Source organism: Coccomyxa subellipsoidea, assembly GCF_000258705.1.
Source record: "Coccomyxa subellipsoidea C-169, whole genome shotgun sequence".
Taxonomy (NCBI): Eukaryota; Viridiplantae; Chlorophyta; class Trebouxiophyceae; family Coccomyxaceae; genus Coccomyxa; species Coccomyxa subellipsoidea.
Window position 1 is genome coordinate 2637670 of NW_005178037.1, and position 22705 is coordinate 2660374.

At 52.6% G+C, this 22705-nt stretch overlaps 3 protein-coding genes across 3 annotated transcripts; 1 reads left to right on the forward strand and 2 right to left on the reverse strand.

The window, feature by feature from the left end:
- Positions 1 to 762: 762 nt before the first annotated feature.
- COCSUDRAFT_14826 (hypothetical protein) lies at positions 763 to 3604 on the reverse strand (the record flags this gene model as incomplete). Its single annotated transcript, XM_005648851.1, has 7 exons — positions 763 to 972; positions 1169 to 1279; positions 1519 to 1749; positions 2014 to 2249; positions 2593 to 2735; positions 2987 to 3168; positions 3485 to 3604. The coding sequence occupies 7 exons, from the start codon at positions 3602 to 3604 to the stop codon at positions 763 to 765; spliced, it is 1233 nt and encodes a 410-aa protein (XP_005648908.1).
- A 2962-nt stretch (positions 3605 to 6566) lies between these two features.
- On the reverse strand, positions 6567 to 14318 carry COCSUDRAFT_41595 (hypothetical protein; the record flags this gene model as incomplete). Its single annotated transcript, XM_005648852.1, has 19 exons — positions 6567 to 6785; positions 6833 to 6873; positions 7096 to 7216; positions 7476 to 7665; positions 7954 to 8152; positions 9314 to 9385; positions 9693 to 9896; positions 10196 to 10280; positions 10561 to 10801; positions 11200 to 11383; positions 11694 to 11842; positions 12140 to 12234; positions 12345 to 12429; positions 12559 to 12671; positions 12825 to 13021; positions 13231 to 13323; positions 13534 to 13691; positions 13988 to 14088; positions 14199 to 14318. The coding sequence occupies 19 exons, from the start codon at positions 14316 to 14318 to the stop codon at positions 6567 to 6569; spliced, it is 2667 nt and encodes an 888-aa protein (XP_005648909.1).
- A 746-nt stretch (positions 14319 to 15064) lies between these two features.
- On the forward strand, positions 15065 to 22380 carry COCSUDRAFT_53307 (ATP-dependent protease La; the record flags this gene model as incomplete). Its single annotated transcript, XM_005648853.1, has 16 exons — positions 15065 to 15100; positions 15898 to 16007; positions 16248 to 16488; positions 16785 to 17062; positions 17357 to 17542; positions 17863 to 18064; positions 18313 to 18535; positions 18739 to 18852; positions 19229 to 19398; positions 19807 to 19958; positions 20145 to 20302; positions 20590 to 20857; positions 21051 to 21133; positions 21309 to 21539; positions 21710 to 21841; positions 21987 to 22380. 16 exons carry the CDS (start codon positions 15065 to 15067, stop codon positions 22103 to 22105), a joined length of 2703 nt encoding a protein of 900 aa, XP_005648910.1. The 3' UTR covers positions 22106 to 22380.
- Between the last annotated feature and the right edge of the window lie 325 nt (positions 22381 to 22705).

Genomic DNA, 22705 nt, shown 5'->3' on the forward strand with positions numbered 1-22705 from the left:
AAAAACCCTCTCCAACCCCTTCAACAATTCTCATTTTATAATGTTACAGTAATGTCTGCACATGACACCTGTCACCAGTCCGCTGCTGCCTCCGGCCCAAGAGCAGGGTTGCCATTGAAACTTGCTTGTCATTACTGAGGCTGTCAAAGGTACTTGGGCACACTCTCATTCCAGGCCCACCGAGCCTGTATTGGCTTGCTGACTTCAGGCTTGAGCTCCTGAAGTCTAAGCCATTCAGATCAAAACTTCACAATACCGCCACTTGCAGATGCCTGGCAACCTTCCGTCTGTGTGATATGTGCTGTATGCCCGCCTCCAGCGTCTCGTAGAACAGGGTCTCCTCAGCATTGACGCCGCCCTGCAAACCCACGGATACCCGCTCATCCCTGAATCCAAGAAAAACCCACGGAATTTACTGATGGATATCAAACAAGCAGCACCAGCATCAGTATTGCGAGCTTCACAGTCTGTTCTGCATCGAGCACAGCATGACACCACCATTGCATGCAAGTAAATGGGAGTGCAGTGCAAACTTCGGCCTGGCTGAAGTTTCTCAGGCTTCTCAGAAAGAGAAAACTCCCAGCTGCGTTGCATCACTTGGACCCACTCAACAGTCGACCCAGTAGTGTTCTGCACCCAGCTTGATTCATTGGGTCTGAGATCCGTGCCAAGACATTGCCCTCATTATGCCCTTGATCATAGTCTGCACCGGCATGTGATATAGCTGCAAGCCCAGCTCCTATTAGCCTACCTCCTTCAAACCTAAATAAAGACAATATGTGTGTTCCTGAAAAGCCTGAAAGGAAGGAGCCATTGCAGTTTTTGAAAGGGCATTACCTGCAGCTGCTCGCGTTCTGAGATCTGCCCGCGCCGGTGCGCTTCAGCCGAATCATCGCAGCTGGTGCCGAGCGCATGCTCTATGAACACAACAGCCATCGCGTTGGCCCACTCAAACCAGGGCCGCGTGCACACCTGCACAGCACCCACACAGCTGCTACTCAGCTTAATTAATAGTACACGCCAGGATATTAGACTTCTGTAGCAGCAGCCAAGGCATATTTCTTTGTTTAGGAAGTCCCACCTTTTGTGGTGTAGAGTTCTGTGCTTCAGACAGTGCAGTGCTCTGTCTCAAGAGGCATGCACCGATTGGCAGCGGTTTAATTCTCACCTTTGGGTTATTGACATTGACGCTCTCATGCATGAGCCTTGTGCCGCACTGTGTGGCCAGCAGCTGCCGCAGCTGGGACGCCCTCTCCTCCGCATTTGCTGTTGTGAGGCCCTGCGTGACCAATGAAAAGGCATTGCATCTGTGTGCGCATGCAGCGTGCCGTCCTCCTCAGCATCACAAAAACTCCTGCACCTCATCTCCTGAGGAAGCATTCAAGGAGCACATAGCCCCGCATATGCTGCAGGTGACTCGTCAGACGCCAACCAAATAAATGAAGAGGTGACAACCTTAAAACGTCTCTTATTAATCTCGAATGAAGGACAGCTCATTGCATGCTGCGAAATCAGCACCTGCACGGCCATGGCCAGAGGCCACACGTGACCAGAAGGGGTGTGGGGAGAGCCAAGGCCACGGAGTGCGCTGCCCTCAAAGTACCAGGAATTTTTGCGGCTGAGGATGCGCGCCCGCGTGGCCGCATAAATGCTGGCATTGTAATGCGCGTAGCCCAGCAGGGGAATGCTGAGCAGTGAGGGCACATTTGGGTCGTCAAAGTCTGCCAGGCTGTTCCCTCTGCCATCCACCTGGGCGGCAGGTCACAATGATTGAGGCAGCATACTTGAGTGCGCACTTCAGTGGCAGATACTTGAGTCTAGGAATAGATATGTGCAGCCTAAACATATGAAATAGACCTGACAGCTGTTTGTGGCCCAGAGGTTGGCATAGAGGGACCTTGAGCTGTTGACATCTCAGGCATCATCCTCAACAACTTTAAAAGTCTTGCTGTAATTAGCGCATGTCCTTGAGCAATATACACATCCACTTTTGAATTAAATATGCAGGCTCACCTCATAGGCGTACACCCTGACGCCGTCCTGCGTTTCCACTGCGCCCCACGTGTCAATCCCCTGCCGGATTTCGGCGGCCAGCCGAGCCGCGCGCTCCCCGAGGCCGGCCGATCGCCACACGCGGTCATTCAGCGTCACCGCTCGTTGCAGCGCGCCGGCCGCGTACATGTTGACCGGCACGTTGTAGCCGAACACCTGCGGGTCGTCGCTCGGGCGGTAGCCGCTCCAGGACATGCCTGGCAGACGTGTTTAGCAGGTTACTGTATCGTTTTGGATGTAGTGGTCTAAATAAAGCTTCCTGAATGTCTGCTTACGTGGACCTGAGAGGACCTTTGACCGTCTTGGCTGAAGTCATCACCCCAAGTCAACAAGCGCCCTATTGTGATTCAGGGTCTCCCGGCGTAGTTTCTCCAATTGGGTACAGAATATGTCATCAGCATAATCCATTCAAGCTCAATATATCGCGTAAGCGCAATACGCATGCTAAAGTCATGCCAAGCCAGATCTTCCAAGCATCAGGCTTGCCAAAGCCTGGGATTATGGAATTTGCCAGGCTGGCACGCTGAGTCACGCACGCACCAGTGTAGGCGGACGGGTGCCCCTTTCCGCCACGCGGCAGCTCCGAGTAGCGGTAGGACGATGCTTCCTCATGGCGCTGCTCTGTCTGCCATGTGCGCACCATCAAGGCCACCGCATCCACTATCACCGTCTCATTCAAGAACCTGCAGCAGTAGAAATTTAACAAATCGCATATATTGATCAATTACATGAGCAGAAGCAAGGATAGAAAAAGGAACCATAGGTACTGTAAAGCTGTCAAGCAAAGGCAGGAGACTCTAAGTCAGCATTGAGTCCTCTGGCTTGATTCACGGGTAACTGGCGAGGGCAATAGCGGGCATTTAATATCTTTGCATATTTGAGTCTGTGATATTTCTTGGAACCATGCACTGTGCAGCCAGGAATGCTACCGCACCTTTCAGCCGCAAAGAGGCCCGGAGTTGTGTAGTAATTCCAAAGCATGTTGATGAAGTATGCGCCGCTGTCGAGCTCATAATTTCGCGTGGCTACCCACCCGCCGCGGCCGATGCGCCGGTGAGCCGCCTCGACCGCGTCTCGGTCTCTCCAGCGCTGGCTGAATGCATTCGCGTACGGATCCTGTGCACATTTGCATGCATGCAGAATCTCACAGCTGGGCCAGCATGCCTATGAATTCAAGCCTTGCAGCAGCATAACGGGCAGCAAATTCTATGACTATGCACACATGGCAGTGCATGCCTGCCTGCCGCCACATGCATGTGCACTCTCATAAGAAACCGGGCTGTTTTGGTGAAGATCACGCTTGCTTTTAGAGATCCATAAAACCGATAGCGCTGCTGCAACACACCTAGCCTTGGAAGGCTGTCAAGGGGGTCAAAACGTCACAGAGTGACAATATAATAAGTGTTTATGAGTCGCACACAAGGGAGCTTACCTGCAGGATGTAGAAGGCTTGTGCGCGAATTGCCCCCTCAATGACGCGGCGCAGCGCCGGCCGCTGGGCGATGCGTGGGAAATAGATGGAGAGCTGCACTGCGCTGTCGCGGATCCACATGTCGTCAATGTCCCCAGTCGCCACAAACACCAGCTCCCCTGAACCCTTGACCTGTCAACAGGATAGGTAAGGTAGTTAGTGCCCCTTTAGACAGATCTGGGATTAGTTTCAAGCCTCCGTGCTTTGAATGTCAGGTAAAGATAGACCCCAACTAGAGGTCAAGCTGGTGCCTTGGGGTCCAGTGGACTGCATATCGGATCACAGCATGTCTGAGGCTCAAGCACAAATAATGTTGCTGCTCGACATATCAGGTTGAGTATGCAATGAAGCCCAAATTAGTGCCCATAGAGCTTGACTACCAGGTTGTGGTACCTTGATAGCTCTGGTCAGGGAGTTGTACAGACAGCGCCCACAGAGGCTCAGCAGCTCTTCCTGTTCTGTTGCAGTGAGCAGCCTGCAAGCAGACGTGAGAACAATTAAGATGCATGCGTCCAATTATCACCTCTGAATGCACCTGTAGTGCTGACGTGTTTGAGTTTCATTGTCAAGAGCTTGAGCCTTCAGGCAATTTGGCAAAAGAGTCTTACGCTGTCAGGTTTGTATTTGAGGGGTCGTTTGGTTGGGGTGCCCTGGCCCATATCTCCGGCTGCTCCGATACTTGGTTGTTCTGTCCTGCTCCATACTTCAGTTTCACCTGTCCAGATGTATAGGCCTTATCTCTCGGGTGGGTGCCTGCAACATGTGTGAAACCAAAAGCATTGAAGGGGGAGCCTGGCAAAGAGTGAGAGTCACCTTGATGAGCGCGTATGGACTGCTCGAGATGGCCCAATCTTGCAGCCAGTAAAGGCTTGGCCCTATCAATTGGGCACTGAGGACAACTACCAGGCCCCCAAGATTGATGGCAATGACACAAAGGATAGCCCTGCGGGCCCAACCTAGCCTTTCTTCAGCATCATCCTCCGCTAATGGCTTTGCCATGACAACCTAGTGGCAGGAGCCTCTGTTCCCTCTAGATACGTTGTGACAGTCTTGGTGCAGATTCCATAATGAGCCTGCAGCTCCAGGGACACTGCACAGCAGCTTGCAAAAGGAGGAAGCCCACACTCGTCACATTCAGCACAATAATCTTCTTCTACAGATCAAGTGATTGCAACGAAGTGTGAGCTGACTGTGAAATCCGAATTACAGGGCAGATTGCCCATAAAACTCTCCACTGACGTTGCAGGATTTTGCCCATAGCATTCGATGTAGATGGTGAGATTGATATCCCAAGGAATGAAAATATGGCCATATTTGGAATTGACATCAGGGTCAGGGACCGAGAGGACACCTCAACTATCGAGATATCGCGTTATATACATGTATCATTTTGCCGTTTCTTGTTTCATCGCTATCGAGCTTTAGCACCTGATCACCAGAGATTTATAAAGCCGTAAGTATCTCACAATTTCGCAATATCACTTTCTTGTCTGTGCAAGCATCGAAAGCTGCCGCGACAATCGTCCCGCCAGTGTGCACGCTGACGTCATCCACGTGCCAAGATTGGGAGACTGGGGGTAATTACTATACTAACCGTGAGTACTAGTTAGTATACCCCTATGGGAGACACGTCTTAATTAGTATGACATCGCGTCTTCAAAGGAGATTGTATTTGTGGGCCACAGCTTCTGAGGCACCCTGAAGGCCAGGCATAGTATGCTGTAGCTTTTGCATTACCTTGTCCACAAGCCATTAGATTTATCAAAAATCTGCATGCACGGATGCAGCAACAAGGTTTGCCAGACAAGCGTTCCCCTTCATAAAGCTCTAGAGATCTTGGGAATTCTGTAGCTTACATCCACAGCCAAACCATGTGTGTGACATGCACCGAGCATGCGCATGTCAAAGCCGGTATATTACATGAAGCACCGGTACCGTAATCAATGGGATGATGAGCATACAGGGATTCTTTTGAATTTGACCTTCATGAAACACGCTCTCTATCTACCGTCCGCCTTAATCTTGGACTGCACTTCTCAGAGATACCTGAAGCTTCTCAAGTGTCCCAGAAACAGCTTCAGTGACCGTCGCAGTCTGTGAGTCTCTGGCTTCAGGGTTAACCAGTTTATTTTATGATTTCATACTAACTCAGTAAGATGCACCGGGGCACTCCACTTTCATTCACCCGCATTAAGGCACATACGATTGAACTCTGAGATCCAATCTGGTAAACCTGCAAATCCTGTCCTAATTTGGCTGACGGCAGCACATAAATGCAGAAAGCTCCTATGTTGATACACGTCACATTGCAGTGCCCAGTCAATACTGTACAGCAGGAAATCAGCAGCTTGTGCAGAACCAGTTCTACGCTATAAGCATCCGCTAAACACACTTGACACGCAGAAGCGCCACTTGTGCAGAACGCGCAAGCATGTGTGAAGAACAATCTCACAGCTCATTCATCGTCTACACCACAAAGGCAAAGCATGAGGAGTGAAGAGACACACACCAGCGCCGATCAAATGTCAAAGAAGCCTTCCTTCACTGTTGCATTTTGTCTGCATTCATTGCCAACCCAGAAAGATGAGGTGACCACCCTGATTGACTCGACTAAGCAAATTGGTATCCCAGCAGCATTGATTGCCAGGTATGACTAACGGATTGTGTCATTCTTCTGCAACACCGATGATTGCTTGCCAGGGAGGATGTTTCCAATAACTCAGATATCAACTTCGCACACCCCTTCATGCTGACCAATTAAAGGTTCTGCTACCTTGCAGAGTGAGCTGCTGGGAGGGGTGTCAGATGGCGGGCAGCCAGGCACAGCGCATGGAGACGTGGCCGCAGGGGCGCACTTGGCCCAGCTTGTCCGGCCGCATCAGCTTCCACGTGCCACTCGCCTTCCCTGCACCAGCACAAGCTGCGATGTTCTGACAGCGGCAGGCACTCGATTTCAGATGTCAAGTAGTTTGGATGCCACACTGGACAGTCACGGCAACTTCAGCAAACGTTCAGAATTTCAGCAGAGGGATTCAATTCTGGCTTATGAGGAGAGGCTGATTCCCCTCTGGAATGACTCTGAATTTTCCTGGGTTAAGGACAGAGCAAGGGGAGGCAGCTCGCCTGCAGAGAAGATATCAGCGAGGGGCAGGCGCGCGCTGGCGACCACAGAGATTTCGCTCTCCACTGTCTCGCTGCCAAAGGGGATCCAGTTCTCCCAGATGCGCGACGCCAGCGTCTTCGTGGCGTCCCCAATCGACACCTGGCCAACATACAATATGTGGCATCAAACACCTACCAAGGACACACCTCCGTTCTGAGCTCTGGCAATTTGGAAAGGCTGAGTACTCCTGAGCTGTGGCGCAGGTTGAGCTTCTACCCATCTCCTCTCTCTCCAGACTGAAAGTGACTGATTGCCCCATGGACAAAGCCCGGCTGTCTTCAAGTACCCACGCCATGCAAGTCATGTACCATAATGGCCCCACTTGGAGGTCATCTAAGGCCTCAGGGTCAGAGAAACCAAAACTTTGACCATCTAATGCCATAGGACTAGCTTAGCAGCCTGGATCAACTCGAAAGGGAGCGTGCCTTGATGTCGTCGTAGAGGGTGGGCAGCTCCAGCGCAAAGCAGCAGCGGTAGTTCCACTCACATCGGCCGCTGGGCGTCCCAGTGGCCAGCTGTGAGCGGTGCGTCTGCACAGGAGAAACATATTTTTTAAACATGTTGCTCGCATATCTGAGCACATCTGAATATCTGAGCACATCTGAAATTACTCCTTCAGTACCATTGCAATCAACTGGGGTAAGGCGGGTGCAGTGGCCTTTGAGGGCTTGCTGGTGCTACAGGCAATACCTTTGCAGCAGAACAGCATGCATGCAAAGCACCAGAATTGAGAGACGCTTGAAAGAATCTGCAGCAGAGCGTCTGGAGATATTTCTCATGCGGCCAGACCTGCAGGCCGAGGCGGATGCTGACAGCGGGCACGCCCAGCTTGACCTCGGTGATGCTGCTGGCCAGGAGCATGACGGCCAGGCAGCCCAGCACGCGCGGCTGCCGCACCGGCACCGGATCCGGTACAGACCCCTCACCCTCTGTCGCCTTGTCAGCATCTGTCCTTCTGGGCACAATTTTGTCGGGGTACCTTCAGATGCACACACACTCGGCCGTCAACCTTTGCAGGTCCTGTGAACCTTAAGCAAAGATTGGTTATTGCATAAGGTAGAGGTCACCATGAATACAAAATGCTTCGTGGTTACATGGTAGCTACCCAATTGAGCTTACCGACACATTCAAGACCGAAAGCCCAATGCAACAGAACAGAGAGCAGACACCTATTTTACAGTGGAAGCCAAAGGCAACGTGGCATCTGCACTGGACCGAACGAAGAGAACAAAGTCCTCGAGCCGTAGTGACAGCCCTACAGGCGCACCTGTAAGGCAGGGGTTTGTCGGAGACAGGATGGAAGCTAAGCTGCAGGCGGATGGCGCCCGCCACGCCCAGCTTGCTGCGTCGCATGCGCGAGCTGCGGCCGCCGGAGGAGCGCTTGCTCAGCCGCGCTGAGAGTCGCTCTCTCGACATCTGGCGCTGCTTGGGCGCTGAGGCCTCACTGGCGGCTGCTTTGCCTGAGCCTGTCGGAGCACACTTTTGACTCAGAGAATAGTGACTGAACGACTGGTGGACTTGCACGTATGGAACACAGGCACGGAGGGTGATGAGGTGGCATTCTGCTAACAGGGCGCTTTATTCTAGCTGGAGTGCTCACGGATAAATTGCCACCCAGCCGACTGCAACATATGGAGGAAGCGGCTCGTGCAATTCTGGCCAGGCAGCACTCTGAATTGGCCCGTAGGCTTGAGGTCACCCTGGTGCCGGTACTTTGGTGCTGGTATTTTGGGGTGTGCACCGTCAACATGGCACTAAGAACCATCACAGGGATAAAGCTTAAGCAAACAGGCTTATTCGTCTTAGATGATTGGGACAGGAAGGCAAGTGAATGATCACCTGTGCTTGTCGGGCTGTCTCTCCAAAGTGAGAACCTCTTCCTGAACCTGCCTTTTGGTTGCTCTGTATCCGTCTGATGCCAATCAAAGAGCGACAGCGACGAGTGATTGCTTTTGGCAGCCTGCATGCACAGGAATGCCCAAATAACTAGCACCTTAGTAGAGGTCTCACAATTTGTAACAGGAACAGGAAAGAATTCGTGTGGAGCACTTGACACCGTGCACTGCAAGCCATGAGATACTGGTAAATTGACGTGCCTGAGCGGAGGTGGAAGGCAGTTCAGAATCGCTGGCATAGTCCTCTGCTCCAGAATCGCCGGCGCTCAATGCCTGCTGCCTTGGAGACGAGCCTGTGTTTACAAGGACATCTTATCAGAACCATTTGGTAAAAGACAAAGGAGGTCTGGTGCTGGGGCAATGTTCGACGAGGAATATGTGATGGGCAACCTTGCTGGTATACGCAGGCTAGCAAAGAACAAATAGCAGAGGTGAAGAGGCATGCCTGCAGGGCCATCCTCGGTCTCGTCTGAGGAGCGGCGCTCTGAGGGTGTGCGAATGAAGAGGTTGCTGAAGCCCTCCGCCGCGTCCTCCACCAGTGTGGACAGGCTTGGCAGCGTCGGAAAGAAGCTCTCCGGAGCAGCATGAATGCCACCTGTTGGGACCATTACAGGCCAAATTAGGTAAGTTTTCCTTTTGAGTCAAGTATAGAAGTTCTTGTCGTTCAGCAGGCATGCTGCAATGAAAATGCGCTGAGAGGAGGTACGCAAGCATTGGGCGATAGTGAGGTACCATGGGCATTGACGGGCAGCAATGGCAGCCATGCACCCTCCTCCGCGCAGGCAGCCAGCGCCGCTTCATGGGCTGCACAGCACACCAAGCTTTGGTGAGTAGCTGAATCTTGAAAGTGTAAGAACATGGCTGATAGCTGACACAGATGCAGGTGAGGGACCCCAGCCCCTGCAGCAAGACAGAGTCTCACGTGACTCTTGCTCACTCAGGAAAACCCTTTCACCAACATTCAGGCAGAAGATGCATGCACTTGTTAGAAATGCGCTGATCAAGCACCTGCGATGGCACCTTCACCAAGGAAAGCACGCAGTTACTAAAAATTGAAAGACCACCTCAAATGACATCAACGTCACAGTACCGGGAAACCAAAAATTAGCACCTGTACGATTGGGGGTGTGGGTGGGGAGGGAGGGCATCATCCTTAAGGGGCTGGGGTTGATGACGTCCTCGGGGTTGCGCCCCTCCGCGCCAACAGCCATGGCCTCCACTGCCCACCCCATGGCGCTGCCGGAGGGGCATGCGGTCGGCGAGTCCAGCGCCTCTGCCAGGCCCTCGTGGTGCCTCTGCGCGCTCGGCGACGCGCCTGCAACATGCACGCATGATAATTTAAAAGAATAGAGTGATATACTCACGCATTCACTGACGCTCCACTGCACGCCATCCTCTTCTCACATCATCATGTGACAAAAATTGGGTGGGGGCGTCAACAACCACTGGAACAAGCTAGTACAGAGGGCACTAGCTTGCAGCCTGACACAGGGTTTGTCTGACAAGTTGTATACACTGCTTCTGATTACCTTGTGGATAGCCAGAAAACTTGGAAATCTGCAGAGGGGGTGCACAAAATTGAATGTCCACTCCAGAGTGATGTGCAGAAATCACCTGGACTGGAGGATGGTACGGGGGCGGCAGTGGCTGCAATATGTCCTTCATCAGCGCCGTGCCCTTCTTCTGTCACGGTACACACCTACACGCAGTTCACCCCAACACACCTCTTGAGTGCCCCAGATCAAAAGGTACTGCTGCTCCATTCCTAGTGAGCACATGCTCGAGCGCAAGGCCCGGGAGCTTGAACAGCAATGCGTGGCTTAGCTTGGGGTTTTCTCAATGCATCTTGGCTGCAATGCGTGCTCTTGAATGCATAAATATCTCCTTGCGTGGATGGTACGGTGCGCACATGACAATTGCACATTCATGTCTCAGCACAAGCATGCCGTGAGAGGCCATGTCAAACATCAAAGCCTCACCTGGGATGCCAGGTGCTCTTCAGACAGGGAGCGCTTGTAGGACATTGCTGCAGCCTTCCTGGCAGCGCGAGAGGTGTCGCTGTGCGAGCGCCAGCTGCCCGGGGGGCACTTAGGCGGTTTACCCGCCGCGGCCTCCGATAAAAACGGCGCTGACGTGGCTGGCGCTGAGTCGCTGCGCAGATCGGGCCGTAGCTCCTCCGCGTCGTCAGCACCCGCTGTTGATGCCGGCTCGCTCTCTCGCCTGCGCTTGGCAGCCATGCTTACAATTTGGTTCTCTTCTCGGAAAGACCATAGGCAACAATCTGCTGTGGTGCTCAATAATACACACCGGGTCGCCACGCCCTCAAGTAAATTCCCTGCTATGTGCATGGAATAGGCGGCGCGCGTTTTGCAGTTGCAGAGGGGTACTTGTATGCCGAGTAAATTTGCGTGGCGGGTGACGAGCAGTGGCCAGAACAGCATGCCACATCTTGTTTCCGCTTGCTATCAACTGCCTCTTTTTGTGCTCAGAGATTTTGATGTCGATAGCAGTCTTCAGGCAATTGCCTTCTGTGATGCTGAAAGGTGTCGTCAGGATTGACCATGCCATCAAGAAGTGTGCAAGGCTAACAGAAGCTCGACCAGAACAGCATGACGCACCTGAGGTGGTCTTCTGCGCGCTGCGAGGCCACGCGTTCGCGCGCGCGCTGTGAGGTCTGGCGCAGCTTGTAGGCGATCTTGGCAGCAGACGCCAGTCGCATGCCACGCGGTCGCGCCGCCTCGCGCATGATCTCCTTTATGGGGATGTCCACGCGGCCCAGCGGCACATCCGCCGCGTGGTCGCCTGCCCATCCAAACAGGTCACACCTCACGATCAAAATGCCGACTGTGCCCAAAACTCAGTTTGCTGCCTGGTGAGCAAACAGTGGTAGTCTTGGCAGCAGCAGCCAGGGTGGCACCATCGAGCAAGAGTCCCAAGAGGTATAATTGCTGCTTCTCGAGTTAGGCAGAAGACTGCCAGCCACCAAAAGACAGGCTTCGCACTTTTCAGGACTCTGCTTAGGAGGAGGAGGAGGAGAAAAGCAGTAAACTCAGGCGTCATGCACATCTCCGCACAACAATTCCACATCTCAGAACATGGGGCGCATGCTCACCATTGCTGCCGGAGGCGTGCACGACGACAACTTCGAGGATCTGCTCGGTGCTGCCGACGCAGAGGTGGAAGGCCTCGCGCCAGTGCGGGTGCGTTGTCCCCTGCTTCCCACTCGTGCTCGCACTCTGCGTCCCAGTGTCCACCGGACCGCTGCAGTACAACCAGCGCAGCACCATCAGTGAGCAGCGACAAGACACCTGTGTGTGGCTGCTGTCCCATGATGATTAGGCCTAAGAATTCCCCAAAATCCATAACACAGCCGCCCTGTTGAAGCCTGCAGCGTGAGTAAAGGGACACAAGACAAAGGACTAGGCCTGAAGAAGGCTGGGTCGAACCCACTTGTAGCAGCGGGTGCCGTTATGGAGATCAGCATGTCCAGAGGAAGCGCAGCTGCAAGTAGAATTTTGGCACGTAGAAAGTCCAGGAGGCAGTGTAAGGGGTGAAAACCTGTGGGGCCGTACTGCCAGGCATGTGTAGGGGTCCAGGGGCTTCTCCACTCGTCGCAGGCGTGACAGACGCTGCGGCAGCTTTGCCTCAATCACCTGCAGCCGCCACTTGCTGTCACCGGATGCCAGCATTGCAAGGAATAATCTCTTGCTAAAGCCACTCTTCAAGAAATGACTGAATGCTGCAGTGGGTGGCAATGACCCACCTGGACTGTGAGGATGCCATGTGGTGCCGCAATCTCATGCTCATCAGAGCTGGGCATCATGAAGGGTATCTGCGCCACTCGCGGCCTGCATTCACACGCCCGCTCTTTCAAGATTGCATATGCAAGGGTAGATACCCTTGGCGCTATGCGTGCTTCTTTGCAACGCTGCTTCAAGCAATGTGTCTATATTGGCCTGCAGAAGTTTCCAACTCACCAGATCATCTGGTCGATGAAGACCTCCATCAGGCTGGCCTGCAGGTAGGAAGACAGCGCCGGCACCGACATTATATCAGGGCCAGCCACCAGCCTGCGCCAGTGAATTGCCGCCTTCATCATTGCCTTCTCAAATTTACTTCTCAAACTTACAAAACCATTGCCTTCTCAATGCAATTTCACCCATTGCGGCATCTGAGAATGCGTTTCTTGAATGATCAGGCTTCCAGGCAGCCAAGCGAGAGCTCTCAGCAGAACAACGGAGACAGGGGGTGCAGTCCAGTGCCTGAGGTCAAAGTCGATGTAGGGCTGGGCCATGAGGGAGAGGGAGATGCCGCCGATGAAGGGGAGATCATCCAGGACGGGGGAGAGGCTGACGCGCATGATGGCGCTGATCTGCACCTGCCGCATGCGCACCGCCATTACCGGCGTCATGTTCACGGCAGGCAGCACCTTCAGCTTGCCTGCACCACACACGCGGGAAAAATCCTCAAAATACTCCCTTATGCCGTGGATCACCGCCCCTCTGCATTTTGCCATCTGCCCATGACTTGGAACTTCTGCAGAGGTGTTTCCACATTTTAAAACTGGTGTGAACTTGGTCCGGCTCCCTGCGGTACATAATGAGCATGTTGCGGTGAAGAAATGATTGTGCATTTGGATGATGGCGCACCTATTTTGACGGCGTTGGTGATCCATTTCGTGGACGGCTCCAGCTTGAGCAGCACGTCCGGCTCGCCCGCCCACCTCACGTCAACATCCAACTCTGCCGCAGCACACAGCCATTATCAAACATCATATGCAGATACTGGCGCTCCACCATTCTCAAGTGCAAGTACAGAGCAAGTTTTGCTGTCACCGGCTTAACAGTGTCATCAGTGTCACAGCGTCATGTGCAGGGGTGTGGACAGGATCCCAAGCCCAAGGATTCAGGCAGGGGTGACCAGCCATTGTCAAGAGGAGACACGATATTCACCGATGGACACATGCTGGTTGGCGTGGAAGGAGGGCACAATGCGCACGCCCAGGATGGACATGGGCACCAGGCCGAACGAGAGCCGCTCAAAGTACATGCCGCTGACCACTGCCGGGGAGAAATCGCGCATGTAGGGCTCCAGCTCATCCTTGATCAAGCTGCACCGTCACACGAGGCATGGCTGACTGGACTGCATCTAATTGCGGATCTAGCATTAGTTGGAGCTCATGCCAACCAAAAGGATTGACTGACCATGGGCAACTTTTCCGACATGCAGAACTCAAGAGGGACATAGCTGCACACTTTTCCATAGACATCAATGGCATGAAGTTTAGGAGCCGTACTTGCAGAGCGCTGTGTCAAATGCAGGCCAGAGCATCTGGAGGGCATCGTTGAGAAACCTGTTTGGCAGAATTGTTGAGCAAGTCAGTCAGTGACAATGAATCAGAATGACCTGCAGATATTGATCACAGTGATAGGGCATAGGTCTGCACACATAAGAATAGCATTGGAGACATTGGAGACGACGTACTTGGCTCTCTCGTAGTCGCTGAACTGCGGAGCAACAAGCACCAGCAGCATTCAGTATCTTGTGTGCATTCGAAAAGACAAAATTGCAATGGCAAAGGCAACACATGCCCGCAAGCTGAATGAGAATGACTTACTTTGACCCATGAGGGAAGGTTCTTCATGACATACTTCAGCCCATCCTCATCCAAATCTGTCAACAGCCGCACTGTAGCAGCAAAGCGTGACCTTCTCCAAGCCTTGATCCCTGTCAGCATTAATTACACACTTACCACGCAAGTACCTACACAGAGGCACTGCATACTAGGGAGGTCTAATACATACCAAAAATACCACTACTCACGCCTTCTGGAGCCTTCGTGCATTATAAAACCCAAATACCGTACGTTTGGCAACAAGTAGCAGTACCATGAGAAAATCTCCAAAGCAGTCTTCTGTCAATTAATGTTCGACGCTATTATCTACGACTCGTCTTGGGCCCCTCCAAGTGCTGGCATGTGATTGTTGAAATGGGGTAATAAACATACCGGCATAAAGGAAGCATGCATTCGAGGCAAGAAGAAGCGACTGTATTGTAACAGATCCGCCCGCCCCTATCACTTTGCTGATCATGAAGTGAGTGACAGCGGCAGCTGTCTTGGTGCACGCCCCCAGCACACGTATGCCGACACCCAGCGCATGCTTGAGAGACCGCATTCCCAACACGTATCCAGCTGTGGAGTATCAACGCATCTGATGGGGCTATTAAATGGAATTACAAGCACGGTTTTGGCCAGAACTAGCAGAGTGAGTCCTACAATGACATGACGCGGTAATTCTCCAGTCAAACACTATATACAGGGAGAATGCCCATTCATCCAATGATACCTACAGCTCAGAAACAGTATCAATAACGTTGGATTCGCTATTCCAAGAGCTCGCGTGCTTGCGAAACTGGAGGAAGCCCTAAGCCCTGCAAAATGAAACCCTACCGCGTGACGTGGCCGCTTACGTGAGTGATGGCATGGATGGCTCCAGCTTCTCCTCCCTCCAGAACACGGTTAGAACACGGAATGGTATTGTACTACCTTGTTAGCTAAGTTGTATAGTAGAGAGGACCAGCAGCGTAACTATGTGCTGTTTCATTTGACGAAATAGTTGGGTCATCTCAGGAGTGTTTTCTGCTAGCAACTGGAATTTCCCCGATGCGCCAGAGTTCATTGGTAGGAAAGCGATCTCTCGATTTTTATCGTGGATTGAATAGGTCACAATCCGCGATTCTGCCCATACACACTCGTAGGGCATTTTCAGAAAATGCTGGAGACGGAGATGGAACTTTCAGACGCGTCCAGCAATTGTACGTATCCCTTCATTCCTGATAAACTCATCGTGTTCCGTTAGCATTCTGATCCTTAGTGTTCAGATTATGAAGCTATAAGGCAACATGCAAAACACCAGATCTGTCGTTGCATTCTGCAACTGAATAGCATCCTAACTCTGATGTCTACTATGTATCGTCATGGGATCCCCGTGCTCTCTCAGAAAAATATCCAGGTCCTTTCTTGATGTATCTCGCTGAATTTGAGGTGGGCTGTTCTGGGCACGCAGCATATCAGGGCTGTCAGGAGGGAGCGAACGGAAGGGAGACAAGGAGGATGCAGCAGCTGGAGTGCTGGTGCCATCCAGCCCGGAGTCGCGGCACAGAGAGGTGGGAGTTCTTGCTTGAGTCACAACCATATGCATGCACACATCTGATGCCCAGCAACTATTTGGCAGCGACAAACATGCAGCTCCAAGGGGAAGGGGAATGACCCATGAGCGCCATGGTGAAAGGCATAAGCAGGGCAGCATGTGCAGGTGCTCGCAATACCTCTGCCGCGACGGCCGCTTTTCCCGGGCAACATCATGCCGGTTTCCGTGCAGAACCCCAAGCTGGTCAAGGAGCTGCTGGAGCTGAAGCGCACCAGGTAGCTTCGTGACACCATGCTCTGTAAGTACTTGCAATGCATGCAGCAATCCATCCGTTGGCGTGCATCTTGCCCATTGATGCCTTGCAGTGGCTGGTACGGCAAAGTGGCGATGTCTTGTCAGTCTTTACGATCCACCTGCTTGGCTCCTGTGGTGGGCGTTCCCATGTCCGGTCATGTTGGTAGCTTCGGGTGAGGGTGAGGGCCAAAATGTTGACTGGTCTTGTGCAACAATTGCAGTGGGCAGGCGTATGTGGGGGCATTCCTGCGGGTGTCGGCAGTCTCGCCGCAGGGCATAGAGGGGGTGCTGCAGTCCGAGAGTGCAGCCTCGAGCGACTCAAATGGGTCGGCAGCAGAGGCCAAGGATGCAGATCTGCAGACGGTGGGCACCTTTTGCCAGGTGCACCACATCTCGGAGATGGAGTCTGGCAACGCCCAGATGCTGCTGCTGGGACACCGCCGGCTGAAGCGCCTGCACACGGTGAGAACACCTTCGCACTTGTCCAATGCACTGCCATGAAATGTCTGGCCTGTAGCTCCCTGCATACAAATTTTACCAAAGCAACTTCCTGTGAGACCTATACCGGAGGACACGGCTGCCATGATTTCTAACATATCAGAAAGGTCCTCTTTTGTGCTGGAGCACACATTTTATGGGTGCAGCAAAAGTATAAATACTATTGAGGTGGCCTGGGAGCATAAGGTTTGCTGCCCATTATGACTTGCCAAAATCATTGTCAGAGGTGGCAAGTATGCTGTGACTGGCCGCCCCTGCAGGTGGCAGAGGATCCGCTGAAGGTGGCGGTGGAGCACTTGAGGGACCAGCCGTATAACCCCAACGACGACCACCTCAAGGCGACCACGCTGGAGATCGTGTCTACGCTGAAGGAGCTGCTGCACCTGCACCCGCTCTACAACGAGCAGCTGCGCAGCTTTGCGGCATTCGGCGGCGACTTCCACGACCTGTCGCGCCTGGCAGACATGGGCGCCAGCCTGACGTCCGCTGACGAGGCTGCGCTGCAGGGCGTGCTCGAGGAGCTCTCCGTGCCCTCCCGGTGAGCTGTGGCAGCATTGAATGTGTCTCAAAAATGTCTGCATGTGCACTTTGTCCTTAAGTTGAGTGAAATACAGGTTGTTCTGGATGCAAATTTATGTTTTGGAGCAAGCTGCTGCATTTCTGAAAGCTTCAATCCCAGCCTGTTTCCTCATTGGGAAATCCTCCCGGCAACAAGTAAGTAAAGTTATGCTGCAGGTGTTACCAGTTGACTATCCAGAGATTCGAGCAATTTTGTTGCTTTAAAATGACCAGAAAGAGCACGCTGAATTTGTATTGGTGCATGGGGTTGCAGGGCGGACGCGGTGCTGCTGCTGCTGAAGAAGGAGGTGGAGCTGTGTAAGCTGCAGGGGGAGATAGGGAAGCGCGTGGAGGAAAAGATCAGCAAGGACCAGCGCCGCTACTTCCTCATGGAACAGCTGCGCTCCATCAAGAAAGAGCTCGGCCTCGAAAAGGACGACAAGTCCGCCCTCATCCAGCGGTACGCCCCACTTCCTTACCTTCCTTTCCTCCCAATCTTCTCAGTGGTTGGTATGCAGGAGGTAATGATCTCGCTGCAGAGGTGTGGTAATACAGAGTGCACTATGTGCCCTGGATGGATATGCAATTTTGCACCCTTGCCAATGCAAGCCAAATCTAATGCAGATTACTGTGCAGTCCGCAATTTGAGAGCAAGTCTAACTGTAAGCCATTTACAGCATATTTCAAGGGTGTCAAGATCAGTATGCACGGCTAAAAAGAGTACAGTATTACTCTTAATGAAGAGCAGAGCCTTAACAGGCACGACTGTAATGGGTGCAGATTTGAGGAGCGGATTGAGCCGTTCAAGGACAAGGTGCCGGAGGACGTGCGGCGGGTGATAGAGGAGGAGATGGCCAAGCTGTCGGGGCTGGAGCAGGCCTCCTCCGAGTTCAACGTCACGCGCAATTACCTCGACTGGCTAACCTCGCTGCCCTGGGGCCAATTCAGCGAAGAGCTGCTAGACATCGAGCACGCCAGAAGGGTGCGCCCCTGGCGTTGTGGGTGTCATGCATGCGATATGTTTTTATTCAGTGTGAAACTTACATGCAGATTCCTCAAACCCCGAACCCTACAAAATGGAAAAGTTGTAAATGTAAGAATTTAGGAGCTGGGCACCTCTCATTTGATGATTGCAGGGCTCTGAGCTTTACAGGACTTGATAGACAATGTGGGTTTCTTTGGTTTTAATTTGAGCGTCTCTGCTCACATCCTGGCTTTGCATGGGGTTAGGTGCTGGACGAGGACCATTATGGTCTGGAGGATGTGAAGGAGCGGGTGCTGGAGTTCATAGCAGTGGGGCGGCTGCGCGGCAGCACGCAGGGCAACATCCTGTGCCTGGTGGGGCCCCCTGGAGTGGGCAAGACATCCGTCGGCCGCTCCATCGCGCGCGCCCTCAACCGCAAGTACTACCGCTTCTCTGTCGGCGGCCTCAGCGATGTTGCCGAGATCAAGGGTGCGCTTCCTTCTTCTTTTTTAGGCACACTGTAGAGTCTCTGGCAGCTTTGTACGCAATAAGGCTCGGTTACACCTAGTGCTCTTTAGTCCATGGACATATGGTGTGTTTATCTTTCCCTGAGAAGCCCTCAAGGGATGTGTCCACCAACGAGGCCTGGTGCACAGAAAAACACTGGTTGAGTACCAACCCTGCTGTTCCAGGTCACCGGCGGACGTATGTGGGAGCCATGCCGGGCAAGATGGTGCAGTGCCTCAAGTCCACTGGCACCAGCAACCCCCTCGTCCTCATCGACGAAATTGACAAGCTAGGCCGAGGTGGGCCCCTGTATCATTTGATTCGACCTCTGGCAGAAATATGAAACAGCTTAGACAGAAGAGCAGCAAATCCTCACCAGAGGCAGGCTACGCGGCGAATGCAACAGTTTGCATGCCCAACCAAGGGTACTGTTGCGCAATGGGCACTGCTGCGTTCCGGGAGCATTAAGGGTGCTGCTGCGTTGCACAAATTAAGTGAAAGCCTGCCAAAGTAAGTGTCCATCAAGTGTAACTCCGCAGTGAACTGTTTGCCACTGTCACTGCCAGAATTTGTCAGGCAGACTCTGCAAGCAACAAAGAACTGTAGATGACATACTCCTAGTTTGGTCTCTTATGGTGCAGTGAGGGTGGTAAGGGTGATTTTGCGCTGCGGCAGGGTACCAGGGGGATCCTGCGAGTGCGCTACTGGAGCTGCTGGACCCAGAGCAGAATTCGAGTTTCCTGGACCACTACCTGGACGTGCCCATCGACCTCTCCAAGGTCCTCTTCATGTGCACCGCCAACCTCCTCGACACCATACCCCCACCCCTCCTCGACCGTATGGAGGCACGCCCATCTGACCCCCTCTTTTTAGCGCTGCCTCCACTGCTCTACATCCAAGGGGAGACGTACCAGGATTTGGGCTCAGGCTCATGGGTTCTGCAATGAGATTGTGGTCACCCTGGAACTGTGCAGCCCAAAGGTGCTGGGCAGGTGGCAACAGTCTGGGATCTCCCAGGGTTTCAGTAGTTGCTGTCTGTGTTACTGTATAGCTTGCGTCTTGTCACCCCCTTTCTGCTCTGACATGATGCCGGCCAATCCGGGATTGGCACATTCTGCATTGCCAGATCAGGCTTTGTTTGTGCAGCTGCCACCTTGATAGGCTGACTGCAGATCAGTGTGCATGTGGCGGTCTGATGTAAATGGTCAAGCTTTGCTTTTCTATATTTTTAGATTGCTGGATGTATGCCGCAGGTCATCAGGATACCGGGCTACATAGCAGATGAGAAGGTGCACATCGCGCGGCAGTACCTTGAGCCGCAGAGCATGCGCGAGTCGGGCGTGCCAGAGGCTGCTGCCTCCATCAGCGACGCTGCCATGCACACCCTCATCCACGAGTATGCCAGGCGCGCTCCCAGCTTGTTTATCTTCAAAGGAATGCTAGCAGCACCTCTTTATCCAGAGCTCAGAATCGAAATTTCTTTCTTCTAACCATCACAGTAGCCAAAATAAAACTAGTGGGTACCAACTTTGTAGTACTTCTCAAAAGAAGGGCGCAGACATCTGATGAATTCTGTGCTAACGTGTGTCAGGGAGTCTGGGGTGCGCAACCTGAAGAAGCTGCTGGAGAAGATCTACAGGAAGGTTGCCTTCAAGCTGGTCAAACGGCAGGGCGAGCAAGCACAGACCAGCGCTGCAGGCGCTCCCACTGAGGGCGGCCCAGAACTTGAGAAGGCGGATGCTCCCCCAGGTTCAATCCAAGCTGTGTCCTGTGCAACATCACTGTATTGGGTTGGTTTTTTTGTGTAAATGTAAATATATAGTAAGGGTTCATGGTTATTTAGGGTACTACATAAAACCAACCCTAAAGTATTTCATTAAAAACTCCAATGGAGCTATTGTCTTGTTTTGTCAGTAGCAGATGAGACCCGTGAGGATAGGTGCACTCTGGCAATAGAAGGTTTTGCAGGCAATTTTTTGACTTGTATTGTCCACTTGCGTTTATGACCAGTGTCTGATTCCTGCTACGTGCAACAGGTGCGGAGAAAAGTGGCGAGCCAGAGACGCTGCCCGCTGGGTCAGCGGTTGCAGAGAAAGCACTGAATATTCCGCTGCCGGCTGCAGCAGCGGAATCAGCGCCCCTGCAGGACAGTGCCCCAGACTCATCTCCTAGAGATGTGGCGCTGGAGGGGGAACCGGTGACTGTGGAGGTGGATGAGCTGAAGGACTATGTGGGGCAGCCGCCCTTCACCAGCGACCGCATCTATGACGTCACCCCTGCCGGCGTCGTCATGGGCCTGGCCTGGTGCGCTGCCTAAATAGTCATCATTGTCGCACTGAATATGAAGCGCTCGTCCTGAACACAAAGCCCTTTGTCTGGGATATGTAGTGGTCAGTGCACACAGGGGTGAGAGCGACTTTTGCTAAGGGAACGCAGCAAGTGGTGTTTGCTTGCTTCAATTGAGGTCCTGCGTTTGAAAAGAACAGATGTGCCGCAGGACTGCGATGGGCGGGAGCACGCTGTACGTGGAGGCAGCTTGTGTCGAGACTGGGGATGGCAAGGGCGGGCTCAGAACAACAGGTGAGCAGCATGCTGACTTTTGCTGCTCTGTAGCAGACACCATATTATGTTTTGCTCCCTGTTTCTGCTTGTCATGCTGTGTCCCAGGCGACCCTGCTTCTGTCCTTTGGCCATGATAAGATGCCTGTTATGGGGAGTGAGCTAGGTTTGACAGAATTTGCATCTGGCGCTGCAGGGCAGCTTGGTGATGTCATGAAGGAAAGTGCGAACATTGCACACACCTTTGCGCGCAGCTTTGCTGCTAAACATGGCGTGCCCGCCAAGTTCTTCAGCGACTCCTCCATCCACGTCCATGTGCCGGCCGGTGCCACGCCAAAGGATGGGCCCAGCGCTGGCTGCACGATCATCACTGCGCTGCTGTCACTGGCCCAGAACAAACCAGTCCGGCCTGACCTGGCCATGACAGGCACGCTTCTCTTTCTTCATACTTGCTTCTCAGCGCTGGTTTCAAAGAACGGAGACAAGAAGAATCTGTTTACTTTGCTCAACTGTTAGCAACGCTGCATTGTGATACCCATGCAATTGGACGCAGGGTCTTGGCAAGCGGATTTTATGGGGATCTGTGTGTGTACACAGGAGAGGTCACATTGACAGGGCGCGTACTGCCAATTGGAGGTGTCAAGGAGAAAACACTCGCAGCCAGGCGAAGTGGGGTGAAGACCTTGATCTTCCCAAAGGCTAATCAGCATGACTTTGAAGAGCTGGCAGGTATGAATCTCATGCTGTGATGCGTCATGACTCCCGGGTCCACTGTGGTCATGATTCCTTATTGTTCATCTCCTGCTGCTTCATTCAGAATTGACACTTGGCCTTCAGATAATAATTATGACACGTCTTTGGCTTGCTTGCTCAGATGAGGTGAAGGCTGGATTTGAGGCCCACTTCGTGGAGACATTCCAAGAGGTGTTCGACATCGCTTTTGAGGACTCTCAGCTAGAAAATGCCTCACAAGAGGCGGCAAGTGCTGCATGACATTGCACCAACATCATAGGTTGCACAGACATATTTGCAAATGTAGGACAAATCAGTGCCAATGCTATTGCTGATTGGTATCAAACTTGGAGCGTCGCAATTTGGTGAAATATCTTGAAGCTTGTGCAGTTTTACAAGACTGTATTCCGGACTATTAGAATACTAGACGGGAAGGACACGGCCCTACTGTATCATCTTAAATTAGCGCTTGAAGAACTTAGCGTTGAATGCAACGGCATCAGTCGTCGGCTCCATGGTAAAAAGGATTCACTTGCATTTCATATCATCATCATGCAATGATAGCACGTGCTTAGCAGCGGCTGCCAATGTTACCGTCGTAAACATCCTAGCGATTAAGAGCCATCAAGTCCTTGCACACATCACTCGATGGCCCACGATTCCTAGAATCCACTGCTTTCGGTTATGCTTGTTGGATCCATGTATTCAGGGTTCCAACCCTACTCTACCCTATTCCGGAACCCATGTCATTCAATGCAAGTTGCTTTTTAGTCCGGGACTATATTCTCCAATCCACCAATATAGGTACTGTAATACTGCATACCTCATCAAGCACCACATGACATAATAAATGGTTTGACA